General features: G+C 56.9%; 2 protein-coding genes across 2 annotated transcripts; both read right to left on the bottom strand.

Annotated features, from left to right (window-relative positions):
* Positions 1-13,278: 13,278 nt before the first annotated feature.
* VOLCADRAFT_58559 (uncharacterized protein) lies at positions 13,279-13,935 on the bottom strand (the record flags this gene model as incomplete). Its single annotated transcript, XM_002948686.1, has 2 exons — positions 13,279-13,389; positions 13,780-13,935. Coding segments are annotated over 2 exons (267 nt in total), but the record flags the coding sequence as incomplete, so codon positions are not given.
* Positions 13,936-18,256: 4,321 nt separating this feature from the next.
* Positions 18,257-18,484, bottom strand: VOLCADRAFT_38546 (uncharacterized protein; the record flags this gene model as incomplete). Its single annotated transcript, XM_002948685.1, has 1 exon — positions 18,257-18,484. A coding segment is annotated over one exon (228 nt), but the record flags the coding sequence as incomplete, so codon positions are not given.
* Between the last annotated feature and the right edge of the window lie 1,295 nt (positions 18,485-19,779).

The raw sequence follows: 19,779 nt of genomic DNA, 5'->3' as shown, positions 1-19,779 counted from the left end.
TGGTAGGTACGGGCGCCTCGGGTGTCGTACTTATGGGCAAGCTCGCCACCATACCGGTGGCCGTCAAGCTCATGGAGCTCCCCGCTGGCGCCTTCTCGGAGGGCGGACAGAAGAGCCGCAAATCCAGTAGCGACTGCGGAGATGAAGGCGGGAACCCGCCGCCACTGTCCCGGCGGCAACGGTCGCGTCTCGAAGCCCGCCGTACACTCCTGCGCAGCGCGACAGAGTTAGCGGTGCTGCGGACCGTCAACCACATTAACATTGTGCAGGTCGGTGGTGGGGCCATGGGGCTGTACGGCGCCTGCTGGTTGCACGGTTACCCGAGCCGACATCCCACCGCTACACACACCTAAACCGACGTGTGGCGAGCTGAGCTAAGCTGAGCCGCTTATGGGAGCGGGTTATCCAACAACATCCGGCAATAAGTGATAAAATTGAAGGAAGATCTGTTTGCACTGCGGCCCTAGTAACGGTGCTTGATCAAATAGCCTCTTAGCATCCCCCGTGTGGGGATCCTCTTACCTCTTGCAGTTGCATTAGGTCATTGGCTACTTGCGCCATCGCAGGTGTATGCGGTGTACAACAACGTCTTGCTGAAAAGTGTAACAAACGGCGAAGGCGATGTATCGTATAAGCTGTCGTACTGTCGCCGTGGCGAGGTGCAGAACCTTCACGGCCCAGGTGGGTTCGCAATCGGGGAGAGTATTGCCACTTCCCTTCTGGACGCCTAGGTGGCCTAGCTAGGGCTCGGTTTCTCAGGTTTTGATGATCAAGGAGAAGTTCCTTGCTGCTGTGACCCCGCTTGGATGCGGACAATCGAAGTGCATTACGTTGGGCTCTTTGAGGTTTGAATGCTGTCGGTTGATTCGTTCGTTGGGTTGATGATGCTTTTGGTTTTGAGTCATTGGCTTATCTCTGGGTTTGCTGGTGTCAATTTTACTCGCTTTGTAGGGCGAGCTACCTGTACGTGCGTATGGCAATGGTGTTGCTTCCTTTTCCCTACCTGGGCCTACCTGCCGACCTGTCTAAAATAAAAGTAATACCTGATCTGGGCAGTTCGCCCTGAGGCATCTCGGCCCCGCTGGCTTGAGTCTGGTTCCCTCTGTGTCGCCTGGGCCCTGTGTCTTGTCCTCCTCCCTGACCCGGAACCCGCGGGGCTCCGTGTAGGTGAGTGTCCACCATGTGTAGCAGTTTGCATGGAGCTAGCGGACTGCGGCTCCCTGGAGAATGTGCTGGTGCATCGGACCTTTCCCCGCCGGCTGCAAGATCGCAAGCCGGGGGCCCGGCATTCCGAAGCCATGATGCACATGGATCTGAAGGTACGGCTCCGTACACGTACGGATTACCATGCAGGTACAGTTACGCGCTTCATATGAGCTGGTGTAGAAAATGCAAGCAGCATAAGAATACTCGCAAATTTTAAAGTTACCAGCGCCGCCGTCGTAAATGATGTGCATGCATGCTTGGAGACCTTGAAGCCGCTCCAGTGCTGTGTGTCGCACCCACTGCAGCTACCGAATCGAGTGCTGATTTCCTATCCGCCTAGTACATGTGCCTGTATTTATGCCACTGCAATTCACATTTGCTTTGTGCCCTTACACACTGTGCACTGTTGTGTGCACGCACCTCATCTCAAGCATGCGTCTGCACAACCGCACGTGTGTGTAGCGATATGTACGTGCATGTAGAGGCACCTTGAATGGTTCCTGTTATTTTTAGAGTGGTGGAACCAAAAGGTAAGAGAGGGCGTGTAGACACGCTTGCTCTGCATGTCCCTGCCTGGCTAGGCTAGTTGTGTGTGCCGCTGACGCTGAATGTGAGCCGGCCCTGTGCGTTGCAATCCCCCGTTGCTGCTGCTGGTGGGCGCTTGTTGTAGCGCGTTAGAGCGTTACAGAACTTAATCGCTGCGTGATTTAGGCACGACTTGATAAGACTGAGCTACGAACAGTCTACGAATATCTTAGAGTTCAGACGTGCTTCCTTACCAAGGAATGACACGCACTTGAGATACCTACAGACACATCGGTTCGAGCAACCAATGTAGATCTGAAGAGACGTCGTACAATAGAAGTTGTTACGGCCTCCTAAGCAACGAGTACTTATACTCGGGAGGAAGCCTGGGATTGAACATCAAACCAACAATACACCGGTGAGAGAGATACCAGAAGCCTACGCTTCTGACGCTCCTTACTCAGAACAGAACCCAGCCCTTGACGGAGCGAATCCGTAACCCCAAAATGTTAGCGCGTAATAGCGCTGATGCAGACAAATAGTATGCGTTCCCCCATGGCCCCCAGGGGGTGTATCTAACACTGCTGGACATCGCCCTCGCGCTGCGGCATCTGCACTCTAGGCGCCTCGTGCATCGAGGTGGGATCGATTGTGTTTTCGGCATGCACGCATGTGCACGAATTTATATGTATATTAAATGTGTTGTGTATGTGCCTTTGTGCGCACATGTGTCATACATACAGACACTACAAACGACATTATATCTAGGTGAACTGAGTCGACCGTATGTATGTGATTTGCGAGATAGAGCAGAAGAACAGTTGCGATGCAACTAAGTACGGCAATCTCCGGAAGCGCACACACATCCGCTAATAGTTTGTAACGTACAACTGTAATAGATGTGTGGCTGTGGGTTGATGGAGCGGAGATGAGGCGGTTCCTTATTCCCCGACGCGAGTTGAAGGAAGTTCATCAGCACATCCAAACTCTTGGGCCGTCCTGCAAGTTTGGCGTTCGACAGGGTCCTCCTCATGCTGCAATAGTTGACAAAATTGGTTTGCTGCTCGAGTCTGCTCTCCCCCCAGCATGAAGCGCATGAAGGGTCGCGCCCCCTGAAAGGTGTTTGATCTGACGCGCGGAGCATATGTCCGCACGTATTTACATACGTACAGACAGTGTTTCGTTCGTTGCTGCCCTTCTTGATGCTTTCGTTGCAGATGTGAAGCCAGCGAATATCCTTTTGAAGTCCAATCCTGGCGACCCGCGCGGCTGGTGTTGCAAGCTTGCGGACTTCGGGTTCGCGCTTGTGCTGGATCGTCAGGTGAGCCGGGCTGGTGCTCATGCCGGTGCTGATTCCGGTGCTGGTACTGTCAATCAGATAATAGACTGCGGAAAACAATAGGACTTCGGCTGCCCTTCTCTGAAGGAAGTTCTGAAGTCTCCGGGCTGTCTGGCTGGATGATTGGGTGGATGAAGGAACGTCGCTTAGCCAATAACGGAAGCGGATAACGGAAATGGCTACGGCGGCTAAGGTCATTTGGCTACTTTACTTTGCCGATGGGTGGCATATGTTTTTTCCCCCGTGGGGACCGTTGTGCTGATGTTAACTTTTGTGCTCGTTCATCCATCCATCCGTTTGTTTCATTCGATTAGCGACCTGCGGAGAACGGCTCTGGGTTGCTGGAGTACTACACGGTGCAGGAGCAGGCATGCGGCACGGTGAGGCCATTGCTGAGGCAGCAGCAGCGGTAGCAACAGCGGTAGCAACAGCGGTAGCAGCGAAGTATAGCACCCTTGTTGCGCCTTATATGTGTTCTAGCGTGTGGACTTACGAATCGTCACGATGGCTTACGAATCTGAGATCCACTCGTTGAAAGCTTTCCTCGTGGACGTGGACTGCAGTGAGATGCTTGCTTAATGACTGCGTTGCTTTTTTTGGTGTTAGCGAGCTAGCTTAGGAATTCAGTATATGAAGATCTATGCGGCCAAATCCTGTACACGCATGCAAACAACGATGGGTCCTTCTGACGCGCAGGTTACTCATATGGCCCCTGAGGCGCTTCGGCCAGGTGGGGTGCGACACACGGCGCCCTGGTGCAACAGGATCCAACCTTGCCAATGTTGACAGAAGCCGATTGCATAAATCTACAAATTTACATCTAAGTAGAGCTTTGAGAATGAAGATTGAAGGAAAGAAAGCAGCAAATGTCCGTGATTAGCACGAGGCTGACTGATCAGACTGACTAATTGGTAATCGCCATGTATGTGCTGGGCGCTTTCCGCCTAGCTGATCCAGTACGTTGCTAGCCAAGGATGAATAGGTAACGCTGTTTGGCTAAAGCACTCCAGTAGTGAAAGAGTATTTAAAAAATACTTCAAGACTCGAAACGCACGTAGTTCAACTTAAATTTTAATATTCAAACTTTTAAATACATTGTAATGTTACATCAGTACAGTACTAACACATATCTTGTGACCGGTTTCTGTTCGTAGGTTCCCAAGTCGATTCCTCTGTGGACCTGTTTTCTTTGGGAATTGTGATGTGGGAGATAGCAGCGGGTAGGTGCTGCTGACTGGGCGGGTGCAGCCGCACGGATGCGCGGTCTATTTTGCAAATGCTGAAGTGATCGTAAGCAGCTTTAGCAGAAACCTACCGTCGACATCCCGTAATGTGGGCATCACGGAATGCTGTTTGTGTTGGAATGGAATATCACAAACGCCAAAACGCAAAGCTGGCAATATGTGCACATGGATAGGTGGATGGGTACGAACTAGACCGCTAATCCTTGGTCTGTGTTGCGTTTATTTTTCAAAACAGGGCGTGGATACCGGCCGTACAAGCATTTGGATCAAGCTGACATCCCAAGTGCCGTACTAGACGGTTTACGGCCAGTCTTTCCAGGAGGAGTGATCCCCGCACAATACAGGTCGGTTGGCGATCAGTACGGCGGATTGTACTGTACCCCGGGGGTACGGCACAGATGACCACAAAGCAGGTTTCATGTGGCACGACCTGCAAGGTGGTGGCGTAGACCTGTTGGGAGGATCTGCACCCCCGCCTGTATCAAGGGGCCTTCTTGGCAACAGCTTCGAATGTCTCCATGCGCGGCCGATTGGACTAATCTTGCAGATCTGAGGCCTGCTGTATGGGCCCCGGGGCAGAGGGGCAGTGAGGCCTAGTTTATTAAAAATGATAAAGAACTTGTTCCTTGAAGGAACGTATATCGACCAGACCGTGGGTATCAACCGTGGAAATATATATACACACAGACACACACATAGTGGCTACGGAAATCCGTGATCCTCTTCCTCCTCCTCCTTCCTTTTAAGTACCCCCCTCTGGTCCACCCGAACCGGCAAGCCGTGCTCAGGTCAACCCCCGGTTGGGTGCATTGCACCTGCAGTCCAACTCAGCCCAATATCCCCCAAAAACAATACAATGTACGGCGCAACGCTGACGCCGCAGGAAAATGGCGGAGGCGTGTTGGTCCACTGAGCCCCACAAGCGGCCCAGCGCTGCTGACGTCGTGACATTCGCCAAGGAGCAACTGGAACAACTGAACGGTCAGACGCCATCGCAGAAGCGGCCCGTTACCTCGACCGGCGCTGCGGCTGGCAGGGGTTTCGGCGCCGGCGCCGGCGCTCCCACGCAGCTTTGAGTAGCCATTTACCGGACTGAGGTACCTCGGTGATCCTGATGAGGTGCGGCCAGTCTTTCTAGGGTAAGTGCTTTGCGGATGAAAGAGACGGCGGCGGCGAAAAAGGTCTAAGAGTGCCGGATCATATTGATGGAAAACGTAATTCATGTGCATGAGGTTTTGCCAGAATGCTTATGCGCTGTTATGCTATCTTCAACATCAAGGCTGTGCTGTAATGTTTTGCAGCGACGGGATGAGTCCATCGACGTCCATCCTTAACTTCATCTCAGGCGCTAAGCGAAGCGCGATTTTCGGCCTCAGGCACACGGTGTAGCCGGGGCGCGCTGCATGGACTATATAATCAAAGCACATAATTGAAGATATCCGCTAACGTTAAGTACTAGGCTGCTGAAGTACATATAGCTCCAAGGGCACAGCAAGTGTGCAGCAGCTTGTCGAGATATTTTGTTTCATCCCTGTTTCATCAAATTTGTTTTGATCTCCTCCTGTTTTGAGCGTGCACTTGTCCTGTGGCTCTACAATGGTTGTTGGGTCAAGCTGGGAAATGTGTGTGTGGTTGTTACAGTGGGCTCCAGACTCACGAAGAGTGGGAAATGTTACTGTTTCTTAACAAAATATGTTTTAGTCAGGATGCGGCTTTATAATTTACTAGCGTCGATAGCTTAACCGTTTCCGTAATATATTTACATCACTAAGTTGAGGCGCCGTTGATCCGCTCGATTCGGTTGGATGCTGGTGGTGAATTGCTGAACCCATCGAATACATTCTGAAGTCGGATGGGGTGAATGGATTAGGGTGCCCCTCTAGCAGGGGAGAGCAGGGAACTGCCTCGGGAAAGGAGGCCGCTGGTGAAGCTATACCACCCTGTAACAACATACATACATACATATTGTTTGTGATGCGGTAAAGTCCTACGGCAGTGTCTGGACAGTGGGAAGATTCTGTGAACTGGGAAGTTTCTGTTTACAGCTCAAGTCTTCGAATCTATTCGAAAAAGGCTCAATCGATCGTGTCATCCTTTCTGCTCGGCGTCTTATTACTCATCCGTCGAGCACGCATCGTTTGGTTGGCGGCACGCCGAGAATTTGTACACAGCGCACTAGTGTTGATGCGTTTTTGCCCAAAAGTTTATGAGAATTCGAGGCGGGGTCTCAGCGGGCCATGTGCTGCAGGTTGTTTTGTCGTTGTTTACTTGGTTTCACGCATACCGAGATGGCCCGGGAGAGTCCAGTGTGCTGTGCAGCATGGGCACTGCTATCCAGTCGCGAAAGTCCCTTGCCGCGATAGTCTGCGTCTGCCGTTTCAAGAGGTGCATGGGCTTGAGTGGTCATGTTCGTTCCCGTTTGACCTGGCGCATACCTGTGTTTTTGAGGACTGCCGTCCAGTAGGCGGCGTAATACTGGCCCAACACCTCGGCCCTAACGCTCTGACGCTAGCTCGCGACGAAAAAGTAAGAAGTTGGGGAGGCGCTGAAAAAAATCCAGGAGGTGGTGATATGGTTAAAGCTCGGCAAGTTGTCGCATGTTGTTACTTGAACGGCTTTGCGGATCAATAGACGACGTGATGATGTTACAAGTTTTACGTTAATTCATTATGATGTCTGTGTGAAGGGTTCGTTACTATACCTAACTATGGCTTCCTATGGCCGCGGTATTTTGCGTCGAAGATGCAGGCACCAACCGATAGCAATTTAGATTCTAAACTTATAGAATTTTCACTGCGGATGCGCGGAATACTTACCTGTCAAGCACCATGGGCGATTTTCGCCGCACCGTTATACGCATGCGCCGAATCCCGGTGAATCCGCTGGGACAATGAACCTCAGAAAAGCCTTTGACGTCTCGCGCTCGGCGGTTTTCCGGTTTTTCCATTGTATTGGGCGCAGTGTGGATGTGGAGTTGCAGTTGCGGTTTTGCGGCGTGGAGTGTGGACAGCGAAGGGAAAATCCTTGATGCCATTTTTGGGACTGTACCCTGACACAGCAGTAGCCTCGAGGAGGCTATTAAAGCCTAACTAGAACGCATATTGACATGTGCAGACAGATCCTTGAGTATCACATCATTGACCATACATAATCTGCCCCCGGGAGATCTAGGGATCGAGATCCGTTAGGGTCGAAAATCCTTCCGATGATGGAAGGTATTGCGCCCCTAGTTGATGGAAGGTGGTGACCTGGGATAAAGTTAACCTGCGAGCCGACCAGGAATGGAGTTGGGCCGCTGTCGACCCGGCAGATTCCGTTGGATGCTGGTGGTGGGTGCGGAACATGAGCGATCCACTGAGAAGTTGAGGCAGGGTTTCGCAGGGTAGCTGCCACGGGCGAAGATATACCCCCATGTTTTACACATCATAATCTGGTGTGGGATGTAGCCTGCCTGGGTGTCGCAGAAGTGCTTTGATATTGGGATGTGCAATCTTAAGAATATAAAGAAGGCTTTGGTTTCCTGCCATATCACGACTGCCATTAATAGAGTTCCTTACGCTGTGGTCTCAGCTCGATTTCATTACTGCGTTCGAGGCGAGAAGCTACGCTCCCAAAGGCTGAGTTTGCATGCCCTCTTAGCTAGCCCTCTCTTGCTCTTGTGGGCCGTCACAATCAGGCATGCCACTTTATGCGGAGGATACATTTGGTCGTGTAAGGCCCGCTGTGTTGCGCGTCATCGCGTTGCACATGAGCCGTTCTTCGGGCTGTAGCTACTACTACTATTTTGCACTGCCCGATGCCGAAACGTGAGGAGCCCTTGACGCTTATGTAGGGGGTATGAACCTGGTATTGATTCGGCTGGCTTTTGAGGTGATTGGTGGAGTTAACTCGTTGTGTGGTGGGGTGCTTCCGCACGTAAGTTGTGGCGGTTGTTGGTTGTATATCGTACCCGCATCAATACCAATACAACGTCCATGGGGTCCCCCGGCTTTTACGGACACACCCGCACTTGTGTGCGGAACTTGTAACTTGTATACGATCACTGCTGGTAGGGTGAGGAGGGCATTTGTTGTGTGGGCGTGTCTCTGTTTTGATTCAGTTACGATGGTTAGGTGGTTGGGCAGGGGTGAGTGAGATTAATGCGATTAGGCGCGTGGATGTCCCGTTGACGAAGACGCATCTTACCGAGCTTTCATTTGGTGCTTCTCTCAATTTTTTGGTCCATCATAACTCCAATATTGCATCGTCATCGTGTTTGTCTTCGCCGCTGTACTCTTCTGGTCCGTGGCTGCATTTTTGCGGGTGCTGTTTGTTTCTTACATAATAGGTTGTGAAAGTTTGTTCACAGCGCGAGTGGTCACGGTAACGACTGTTTACGTTGCCAAGAGCGGAAAGGGAGGGGGCCAAACACGAACGCATACACGCATATACACTAGGGTTTTTGTGTTTGACTAGGGTGACTAGATGAGGGTGTCCCGAAATACCGGGGAAGGCAGGGTTTCGCCGGGTAGCGGCCACGGGTGAAGCTATGCCCCCCTGTCCCACACATCATATACACTCATGCGTGCTTTTCAACGTGATCCCCCCTCGTCCGTCATAGCTCTATCGCGCTTCCTCCACATACATTAACGAGCTACGCTGAAGTGGCGCGTTGACTCCTTGGCTGGTAAAGTAGACACGCCTTTGCAACGCATCGGGAAAAGCTATGGCAGAGACCCACGTACTCTGTCCTGTCGATTGTTTTTGCAGCACCGTGACTGTTGGCAACTCATACCACAATACCATGATATCTCATGAAGGGACGAACACTAAAGGGGATGTATTTCCCTTCGGGGACGAAAAGGCCCATCGGCTCGTCGACGCGTATTGTGTTCCTACTGTGTTGATTGTCGTGGTTTGCAATTAATTTTGCGGCATGGTGGCGACTCACATCACCTGTAGGTGTGGTAGCCATGCGAGACTGCGGTTCGGAATCATAGCTTTGATCGGCTTGTGACGGGGCCGATGCTGCCGACAGAACCTAACTTTGGTAGAAACGGTAGTCCCTCCTCTCCTGCCGCGTCTAAATAACGATCGGCTGGGGTTGTGTATTAGCTTGAGTTGGGTTTCGTAGGCTTGCTGTACTTCGTCCCGGGGTGATGTTTCAATGAATGCAGTCAATTTCCAGACAGTATGCATGTTATAGAATGTAATGCAAATTTGAGTTTTAGTTGCCGGTAGTTGCCTTTCCGCTTAGGGGTCGCCCAGACGGAGAGGTACCTGCAGGCACGTTAGTTGTGCTTGCTTCCGAGGGAAGTGGAAAGCCTGGTTGTTACCGATTCTGCTGCTGTACACTGTAGATAAGGGCAGAAGCCGCATCGGAAACTGTCAGTCCTGACACTATGAACTCGTTCCGGCGCACTCCTGCGACTTACTCTACGGTCCAGCCGTACGCACCATCGACATTCAACCGAGTTCGCTCTCGGCGAATACTCAGAAAACCTTGGTTTTCTTTCGCTTTTACTCAGAAAACCTACAGTTATCCATCTTGTTGATCTGAGCTGGTGGGGCCTGGTAAAAGTCGTTAAGGTAGAAGACACACGGCCTTCACCCCATGCGCAACAGCACAAATTCACATGTAAACAAACCCACCTGTACTTGAGTTTTTTTTGCAGCTATAGCTTAAAAAACCGACAACACGTCCTATGACGTTCGTGAAGCTTCGTAGCTTGTCAACGCCCGACCCGCCGCACTTAATGGCATAGAAACCCCCCCTCATGCCCTCCCGCGCTCCACATATACATACTCATACTTAGCGCGGTGCTTCCTTCGGTGCGTCATTCCCACGGCTGACGTCATCCAGCAATCTAATGGTCAGGTCCGTGCAGTCTTCCTGGTTCTGTTGGAAGCGCGTCATGTGCTGCAAGGCTCTCCAAACGCACGTTACGAAGTGAGTTTGCAGCCGGATGAGTGCGACATTGAGGCGAGTTGCGTCAGCGTGCCCTCCTCCCGTGCCCTCCTCCTCTCAGCAACCGCTGCTGCTGTTTCTCTGCCGCGATGTTGCACGCCACGCATCGTGCATGGCCTGAAGGTCAGCCTCAAGCTTCGCGCGTCATCGTCTGTCGTCTTCCTGGCGCCTTGCTTGCCTCCACGCGCTGCAATCTGTCGGTCATCGCCTCAACAGGTCGGCTGCGGCTTGGCCCGGTTGAAACCGCAAAGGCAGGTCTTTTGCGTGCGCTAGGCCGAGGCGCACACACACACACACATATACATACATACACACACGGGCACAGTGGGACTCACACGAACCTTTCCCGTGAACACAAGCACATACAAGACACCTCCCTTTGGTGGTTCTTGATTCTGCCGTACCAGTCACTTTCTCCAGGGTACGCTCCCACACATTCACACGCTGCACTCCGTACACTCAGCACCACTCATCCCAAACTGCCTACCTTCCCGTCCTCCTTGCCGCCCGACCCCCTCCACGTCCAGGAGGAACCTGATGGTCACCGCCCGTCAAAGGCCCCAAACACCCAAATACACGATAGCTCTCCTCGATATGCAATGCATGGGGGCGTCATCGATGTGCCCTTTAGGGTATCGACCCCACCCCAACCACCCGCATCCATCCCTCTCCCATAAACCCACATTGACACTCATATGCACATACATACGCACACACACGCTCACTCCACATCCACATTACACACGTACACCGCAGAATACATCCCCTACATGTACACGCACACACACACAGCCCTCATCGCGGCTCAGATGATTTACACACACATATAAGCACGCACCACACAGTCATGTCACATCGCCACTGCCGCCGCCAGCAGCAACAACGCTTCATTGGATAGCCCCGGCAGCACCAACGACAGCAACGGCAACAAAGCCCAGGAAGGCCGAACCCTTGTTTCTCCTCCTCCTCCCCCTCCCCCTCCTCCGCCACCAAGACCATCACCGGTCAATCCCGCCTTGGCACCCCCAGTGCCCTGCGTCGTCACCGTCGCTGATGGTTGCATCATCACGCGGAGCTGCGTCCAGGCCGGCAGCGCTCGGAGCTGTGCCAGAGCCGCGTTGACGGTCGCGAGCGGGGGCAGGCCATGCAGTGCCAGGCAGGTCGCCAGCTCCGATTGGAGGTCGGCTTCGGAGGCCAACCGGGAGATACCTGTACGACGCAGTACAGCAGGATACGGCGCGGCATGTATGCTGTTAGGACCATGATGTCCATGTCCATGTCCATGTCCATGTGTGTGTGTTGTGTGTTTTGCAAGTGGCATCTTGGGGACAGACCAAACAGGAATGCGTGAGTGCGTGTGAGGTAAAGGATCTCCATAAGCGGCAATCCTGGTAAAAAGAATTAGTACTAGCAGGCCGAACAAGTTAACAAAAGTCCGTAAGGATGGCCCGCGGGGTTACAGGCGTATTGGACAACCTCTTCATCTTTCTTTTGGTGCCATACTATTGAACGGTTGCGAGCGGTTGAGAGGTGGGGGGGAAGAGGGGAGGAAAGAGGGATTGTTTCAACCCGGCCTCTCACGCCGGGTGGCGACAAAAAGGGGAAGGGAAGCCGTAAGGCGCTGCAACTTGATATGCTGCCACAAGTAAGGCCCAAAGTGGGACGAGAAATCCCTTACCGGGCACGACGGATTCGAAATCTGCGGCGCTCAGCATGCGACCCTTTCGAAGGTACACCTCCAGAGCGCTGCTACTGCTATTACTGGCGTTACTGCCGCTGCTGACTTGGCCCGGCGGCGGCGGCGGCGGTGGCGGTGGCGGCGCTGCTGCTGCCGCCATGGCGGTCGTCGCGGCTGCACCCGGCGGCGGCAGCAGCCCCATGGGTCGCCAGCGGCGATGCTGCAACGCGCACCATAAGCTGTCCAGGAAGGCCGGCTGTAATAGCGGTCGCCATAGCGCCTGCTCGTCCAAGTCAACGAACACTTCGCCGGCGGCGGCGGCAGCAGCAGCCGCCGTGGCGGTGGCCAACGGCCCGCCGTAGTACGTGCGCGCCAGCTGCAGCCCCCGCAGCGCCGGCGCCAGCGGCACTAGCGGCGCCGTCAGCAGGCTGCCGGGGTGCGTCGGTGCCAGGGCGGTTCCCGAAACAGCGCTGACCCACGGGTCGTTCGGAAGCCCAACCGGCGGGCCGCCGTTGCCGACCCACGGGTCATTCCACAAGGCGGCACGGTGTACGAGGCAATGCAGATGGAGGTACATGGGCAGCGCCGCAGTCTTCTCGCCAGTGATGCATTCGTACAGCGCGCTGTAGCAAAAAGAAAGTAGATCTGCGCCGTGGCGACGGCGGCGTTGCCGCCTCCGCCTCCGCAGCTCCTGCTGGTGCTGACCTGCAGCCGGCGGCGGCTGCGGCGGCGGCGCGAGCAGGACAAGCCCGCGGCGGATACTACCGGGCCCGACGGACGATTCCGCGTCCGCCTCCGCCTCTGTGGCAATCCACAAGTCCCGCATGGCCTTGATGTGCTGCGCAAATGCCATGATTGAAGGGTCCACGGAGAAAGTGGCACAAAGGTGCACCAGGTCGAAGCCACCACCGCCACCGTTCCCCCCCTCGTCGTTCCCCCCCACAGCGACGGCAGATGAGACACCAGCCGCCTCACCGCCGCCACCGCTATCCGTGACATCAACCCCATACTCGTCGTCCTCTTGGTCTCGAAGCTGGGCGCGCGAGGGCCGATTCTGTGAAGGCGGCGGCGAGTCCACGGCTTGGCCGTCCGTGCCGCCGCCGCTGACGCCGTACGGACCGAGCGGTGCCGCCCGTTCGTCATGGTGCCCGTCCACAGCCCAGTGAAGCTGACGTCGGGTGCCGATGGCCGCGTCGCCGCCGGCGCCATCGTCCCTGCGTGATACTGCATTTCCGTTCGTTGCTGCTACTGCGGTAGCAATGGCGGCATCGCCGCTGGCACCATGGCAACCACTGCCGTCGCGCGGCGGCGGATGCTCGAGGGGTACCCTTAGCAAGCCCTGGTTGTGGAAGGCGCGAGACAGCAGGGATCGAATTCCTGACGGGTCCTGGCTGTAGCTTAGAGATCCGGCACGCTTCTTCACGAAGAGCAGTAGTTGCCGATAAATCGTCTCTAACGCGCTACAGCCGCCGCCGGCAACTCCAGCTGTAGCTCCAGGCGGCGGTACGACCACACCGCGCACTGCGTTATGGAAGCCGTTAGCGCCGCCGCCACCGCCGCTGCCAGCGAGCGCTGGCGGCGGCGCCGTCGCCGCTGCCGCGGCCCCGATCGGACTCGAAGCCCACACGCCAATGGGCTTCACTGCGCCGCCGCCCCAATTTGCACCCCCGCCATGCAGCGGTGTCGTAAAGGGAAATTGTCCGTACGGCGTCTGAGGCGGCGGCGCCGCCGAAGCACCTGGAAAACCTGTTTGCAGCGCAGCTTGCGGCGGGGCCCCGCCTCCAGAGCTCACATGGCTTAAGGGTGCGGTCGCTGCAAGTGTCGCCGCCGACGCAGCCACGTTGTTCAGCGCCGCAGCTGCGCCGGTGCCGTCAGCGCCCGCAGCCCCCCGAGAGCTCCAGTCCAGGAGTTGTGGCCAGTACCTAGGACCCCGTACAGCTACCCGTACAGTCTGATGCGGCTCCGGCAGTAGCGCCGGCGCAACGCGTTCGTACATCATCAACTGTTGCTGCTGCTGTTGTTGTTCCAAAGTTTCCTGCTGAACTTCTACGACTGCCGGCTGCGCATCCACCGCGGGACCGCTGGCCGGTGTCGCAAAGGCCGCCGCCGCCGCTGCCACCGTCAGGCCGGGCATGCCAGCGCCAGCGCCAGCGCCGTCGGCCGCGGTCGGCGACCCGATGACGCCTGAAGCGGAGCCCGGCGCCGGCTTGGCGGCGGCAGCGGCGCCGGCGCCGGCGTTGGCTGCGGTGGCAGCTCCTCGCAGAATGTGGGCAGGTCCGGGCGAATCTCCCTCCAGATGAAGGGCCTCGAGCATCGGCGGCGAACCGGATGCACCGCTAGCGGAGGCGGCGGTGCCACCACCTCCGCCACTGGCCGCGACGGCGGCGGCAGGCCCGACGCCGGGCGCTAGCTGACCAGCCGGTGTCCATGGAAGGTTGGCCTTGGTTGAGGCCTTGGTACGACACAGCGGCCGGCGGAGTTAAGGCACCGCCGGGTCAACGGAATAGCACCGGGCTTAGAAAATGGAAAGAATCCAATAGGACAGGTGAAAGGCGAGAATCTGACTGAAATGTGTTTCAACGAGGTGACTTCCTGGATCTCTGCTGTGCACCTAGATAGACAGACACACAGACAGACAGACAGACGACGGATACACCACAAACCTGGAGCGTGCAGCCAGGACCCCCTAGGTCCTATGTAGCAGTAGCGGTAGCAGCAGCCGTAGAGCGCAGTAGCCAGAGGGGAGCAAAACCCACACCACATCAAGTACATTTTGTTAACGCACCTTGAGCACTGAGGAATCCTCCATGGCGGGGTCACCGCCCATAGAGCCACTGAGACCTCGAACACCAGCACCTCCTCCTGCACCTCCACCGCCGCCGCCGGAAGCTCCACCTCCAACATCGCAGCCGCCGCCGCCGCCGCCGGGGTGCCCAGGCTGGCCGCCGCCTCTGGCGGCTGCAGCGGGCCCTGCCGCCGCCGCGGCTGCCGTACCCGGCGGCGTCACCCTCGGCGGCGTCACCGTCAGCTGCAGCGGCACATAGACCAGCTGCTGGGAGTCTATGTCGACGGCTTCCAGACAGCGCCTCCGAGCTGCCAGCACGTAGAGGTGCCGGAATACCTGAGGGGGTGCGGTGCAGGTGCAGGTGCAGGTGCAGGTGCAGGTGCAGGGCTCATGGACGTGTGGCTGGATGGCTGGATCGGTGAATGGAAGTGGGCAGATGTATTGAAGCAGTTTACTTGTGTAGGTGGTTTGGGGATTTCGAGGATTCATAAACCCTAAGTTGAAGCTAATAAGTAGCCAGATGTGAGTAACTGGATCTACAGTGGGTGGACAAAATGGGGTCGTATATATGTGTGTTGTGTGTGTGTGTGTGTGTGTTTTGATGATCTTCGGAGCCGCAATGAGGGAAATGCCGATGGGCGGTGGTACCGCATGGATAACTCCATACGGGAGCGAGCTCCGAATTGTCACCAGCGACGTGTGTGTGTGTGTGTGTTGGACTCCATCAAGACTGTAGACGCTGCTAGAATATGCTCGAGTACATGTTGGTTAGGAGAGAGCAGTGTCAAGAGACCGTAGAAATATGTGTTTGTGTGTGTGTGTGTGTTTGTGGATGCACAGACTGGTGGAAGGCCGACGGGGTGACGCACACATATATACATACATATCTACATACATACATATATATACATACATACATAAGCACATACACATACACAAAAGCACGCATGTACCTGCAGGTGGCAGCGGTTGTCCGTTGGCGTGTGTGGCAGGGTGGGAAACAGGGACACCAGCAACGCAGCCACTGCGGAGTTGGTGGTGGAGAAGGTGTGGGTGCCTGCGGGGAAGCAAGAGGAGGGAAGGGAAAAGTACGACTGAAGCCGGACGTGACCCGAATGCAGACGATGGGAGAGGGAAGGAGCAGTGGGAAGGAGGAAGACGAACTACGAACTAGTGAAGCTGATGCCGAGAATGGACTGATACACCGGGAGGGAGGGAGGGAGGGGTACACCCGGGGGGGAAAGGGGAGGGGAGGGGTACCCACGACATCCCTCCATCCTCCGCTGCTTTCCTCCCAAGCTCCCCGCCGCACCCCGCCTGGACCCCCTCACCATCATGACAAACATCACCCCCAAGTCCGCTCAACCCTATCGACTCCGCCCTCCTCCGCCCGCCACTTCAACCCTCACACAGCCCCCCAATACATCCTCTCTGATGCTTCCTTTTACCCCGCCACCCCTGCCTTACCCCCGCCCTTCCCCCTCCGTCACCCCTGCCTTACCCCCGCCCTTCCCCCTCCGCCACCCCTGCCTTACCCCCGCCCTTCCCCCTCCGCCACCCCTGCCTTACCCCCGCCCTTCCCCCTCCGCCACCCCTGCCTTACCCCCGCCCTTCCCCCTCCATCAGGCCGCACCCACCCGCCCTTCCCCCTCCGTCACCCNCTGTCTTACCCCCGCCCTTCCCCCTCGCCCATCAGGCCGCACCCACCCGCCCCCAGGAACAGAAAGCCCAGCGCCAAGCTGACTGCGCAGTGCGAGCCGTAGCCCACCCCCAGGCTGAGCAGCACGTGGTGGTGGCTGGGGTGGCGCCGGTTGCTGAGGGACTGCAGAAGGTGGAAGGTGGGCAGATGGCCTAGGAGGGGGGGGAGGGAGGGGGAAAGAGGGGTAGCAGGTGGGGCAGAACCAGGTTTGGCAGGTATACTTGGGTTGCTCGTCTCACGTTAGAGAGTGCGTGCGCGCGTGTGTGGGGTGTGTGTGTTGGGAGTGGGGGGCTGGGTGTTTGGTTTGCGAGCGCGTATGCGTGAGCATTGTTGGTTACCCGGTGCTTCTGCGAACGAGTACGACCCAACGCAAGAAGCTCCGTTCCCGCTCCTTCCTTCCTCCCGCCCCTCTCTTTCACCTCGTCCCTGCGATTCCCCCGCACAGCCACAAATATGCAGCAAACCCCGCCACACACATCATCATAATAGACCCACTATGCCCTTCTGCAAAGGACACCCTCCCCAAGTTTCCCCAGCCACCCTTACCCGTGCCTGCCATGACCACGCTCAACGCCAGCACCACCACACTGAGCGCGGCCTCCACAGGCGCCCGGTCCAGCCTCCCCACCGCCGCCGCGCCGCCACCCGACACCTGCCCCGCCCCCGTCACAACCGCCGCGCCGCCGCTGGCGGTCGACGACGCCGCCACCTCGGGCAGCCGCCTCTTCGCCGCCAACAGCGACAGAGCCACCGAACGGAGCGTCTCGTAAGCCCTGCTGTTGGCGCTACCTGCGGAAAATACATGGTTCATATAATTGTACGGGATTGTACGGCATTTCATACATGTTGCGTTGTGGGGCGGGACAGAACGGGATGGTGGTTCGACATATCAAATGATGGGGTGGGAAACTGCAGGTTGACAGAGCATGGCCTTAGGTGGGGATGGCATGGGGTATGGTAATGGTTGGCAGAGGCGGATGTCAGTGGGCCTGGGCAGGGCAGGGCAGTACAGGGAAGTAGAGGAAACCGGGCCCGACTAAGGGGGCCCCCGTGCGGGTAGGTGGGGTTTCGGAGCCTTGGATGTCGCTTGGAGTTAACAGTCGTCAAAGTGGGAAGTGACAAGGCTTGACAGACTGACAAACAGACGACACGGAAGGATGATATTTCCCATTAGAGCGACACGAAACACGCCATCACGTAACGTCCCTTACCTTCACAAGCACACGCCCCACCTCACATCGCTTCTTCCGTACACACAGTCGCACACCACACCCACTTCCTCATTACAGTCCACCAAAACACACACATGTGGACAGCAATAATCCCTTTTTCTCTCCCTCCCTCTCCCCTCTTTCCCCCTCACCGGCATACTTGAGTCCTATGGCCAGACACAGCCCCGAAAGAGCTGACACGTGGGCTATCGCCACGGAGTGTACGTCGCTGCTGTGGTGGCTAGCCCGCAGACGGAGCGCCCTAACCCCGCCAGGCCCCAGGCCCCCGGGGGCACCTCCGTGCAATTGGCCGACCACTCGGTCCACCAGCCGCTCCAGGGGGCCCTGAGCGGCCCACGGGATTTCAGTCTTAATCGGAAAGGGTTCGCGTCTTGTCGTCAGAAAGGTTAGTAAACCACATTCCGGCTCACGGACGAGCGCAGGGCTGGACGATACTCCCTCACACCCTCCCCACGCACCGACCCGGCCTTTCCATTCCAACTCAGCCCCATCGTCCCATCTTCTTGCAAGGCCCTCCCCTACACCCGACCCCAAATCTCCTCCTCCCGCCTGCTCCTCCTGCCCTTACGCTGTCCCAACCCAGATATCCTCTCACCCTAAACAGCGACGGCATGCTTTCAGCCAGCCAACCCTCCGACGGCTCGATGGAGTCCCACATCACCAGCGCGGCGCCCAGGGCGCGCAACGTGATGCAATCGGGCCTTACAAAATCCAGCCCAAAGGGCGTGTCGGGAAGCTGGAAGCGGCGGGCGATCGCTGCGTTGTTGGTACGGAGGTACATGAGTGCCAGAGCCACGGTGGCAGCGGGGGAAGTGATGGAGAGGTTGAGCATGTTGTCCGGCTCCAAAACCACCTGCGGAGCGTGCGCGCATGCACGTGCGTGTGCGTAGTTTTTTGGCTAGTAAAAGGTTTTCTATGTGTATGCGTATGTGTATGCGTATGTGTATGCGTATGTAGGGAGGTATGTACATGCGTATGTCTGTGTTGGGGAGGAGGAAGACCGCATGTGTACGAACACAGAATGCAGCGCCGGAGAAGATAGGGCTGCTCGGTATTGCCATTATAAGCGGAGGTGTGTGTTTCGACTGTGCGTATGCGTGTCTTGGACGACTAGCCCGGTCAGCAAGTGCCGTGGTTGACATGGTTTTAGCAAAAGATGATATTTTGTAACAATTTTGGTACCCAATTGCGCAAACTATCCCCTCCATCTCCCCCCCTCCACCCAACCCGGATCCTACCAGTGCGACTCCCTGACCGCCGCCGCCGCCACCGCCGCCACCACCGCCGCCATTGCCACCACCGCTACCGCCGCCGCCGTTGTCACCGCTACGCCCCGCCGCCGGCGTGCTCAGCGCCGCCGGCCCCGCGGGATCCCCCCCCCACAATGCTGCCGCATGCCCTAATTTTGCCCCTCCTGGACCCGGACCAAAGACACGGTCCAAGCCCGAGAATCCCCCCGCGTAGAAGTGGCCCCCGCCCAAGGCGCCGGACAGGCCACCGGCGCGGCGAGCGGCCGCGGACGCATCCGTACTGCCCAACATGTAATACCTGAGTACGGAAACGGCGCGGGGGAGACATGGCGCGGGAACCTGGGAGGATAGCGGATGACGTGTATGCATGTATGTATGTGCGCATGCGTAGGGGCCGGGCGGGGAGGCTGGAGGAGGACGCGAACACCCCCCCTTGCTTTACCATGAAATCCCAATATGGAACGGGATGCACGCAAAGGCCCTGCTTTGCTTCACACCCACAGCCCTGCCCTCCTCCTCTCCCTGCCCTCCTCTCCCTGCCTCACTTCGCCTTGCTCCCCCTTTCCCTCCTCTAGAGGGTTGCCTTTTCCTGGACCCCCTTCCCCTCTCCTCTCTTCCCCTCCCCCCTTCCCCCTCAGACACTCACGTCAGTCGTTCCTCCAGCTGCAAGTCCGCCAGCCCTGCAGCTGCACGGGTGCCTCCCAACCCCAACACGACCATTCCCAGCGCCATCCCGGCAGCCAGCGCGTAGCCCTCACGATCATGAGTCACCGCCAGCGGCGACGCCCCCGGCGGCAGCGATGCGCCGCCAGGCACGCTGCCGACGCCGAGGCCGCCGCCACCGCCGCCGCCACCTCCGGCGCCGCCACCGCCG

The sequence above is a fragment of the Volvox carteri genome (genome assembly GCF_000143455.1).
Source record: "Volvox carteri f. nagariensis unplaced genomic scaffold VOLCAscaffold_11, whole genome shotgun sequence".
Lineage (NCBI taxonomy): Eukaryota > Viridiplantae > Chlorophyta > Chlorophyceae > Chlamydomonadales > Volvocaceae > Volvox > Volvox carteri.
The sequence above is the reverse complement of the archived record's forward strand: the minus strand, read 5'-3'. Positions and strand labels throughout refer to the sequence as shown.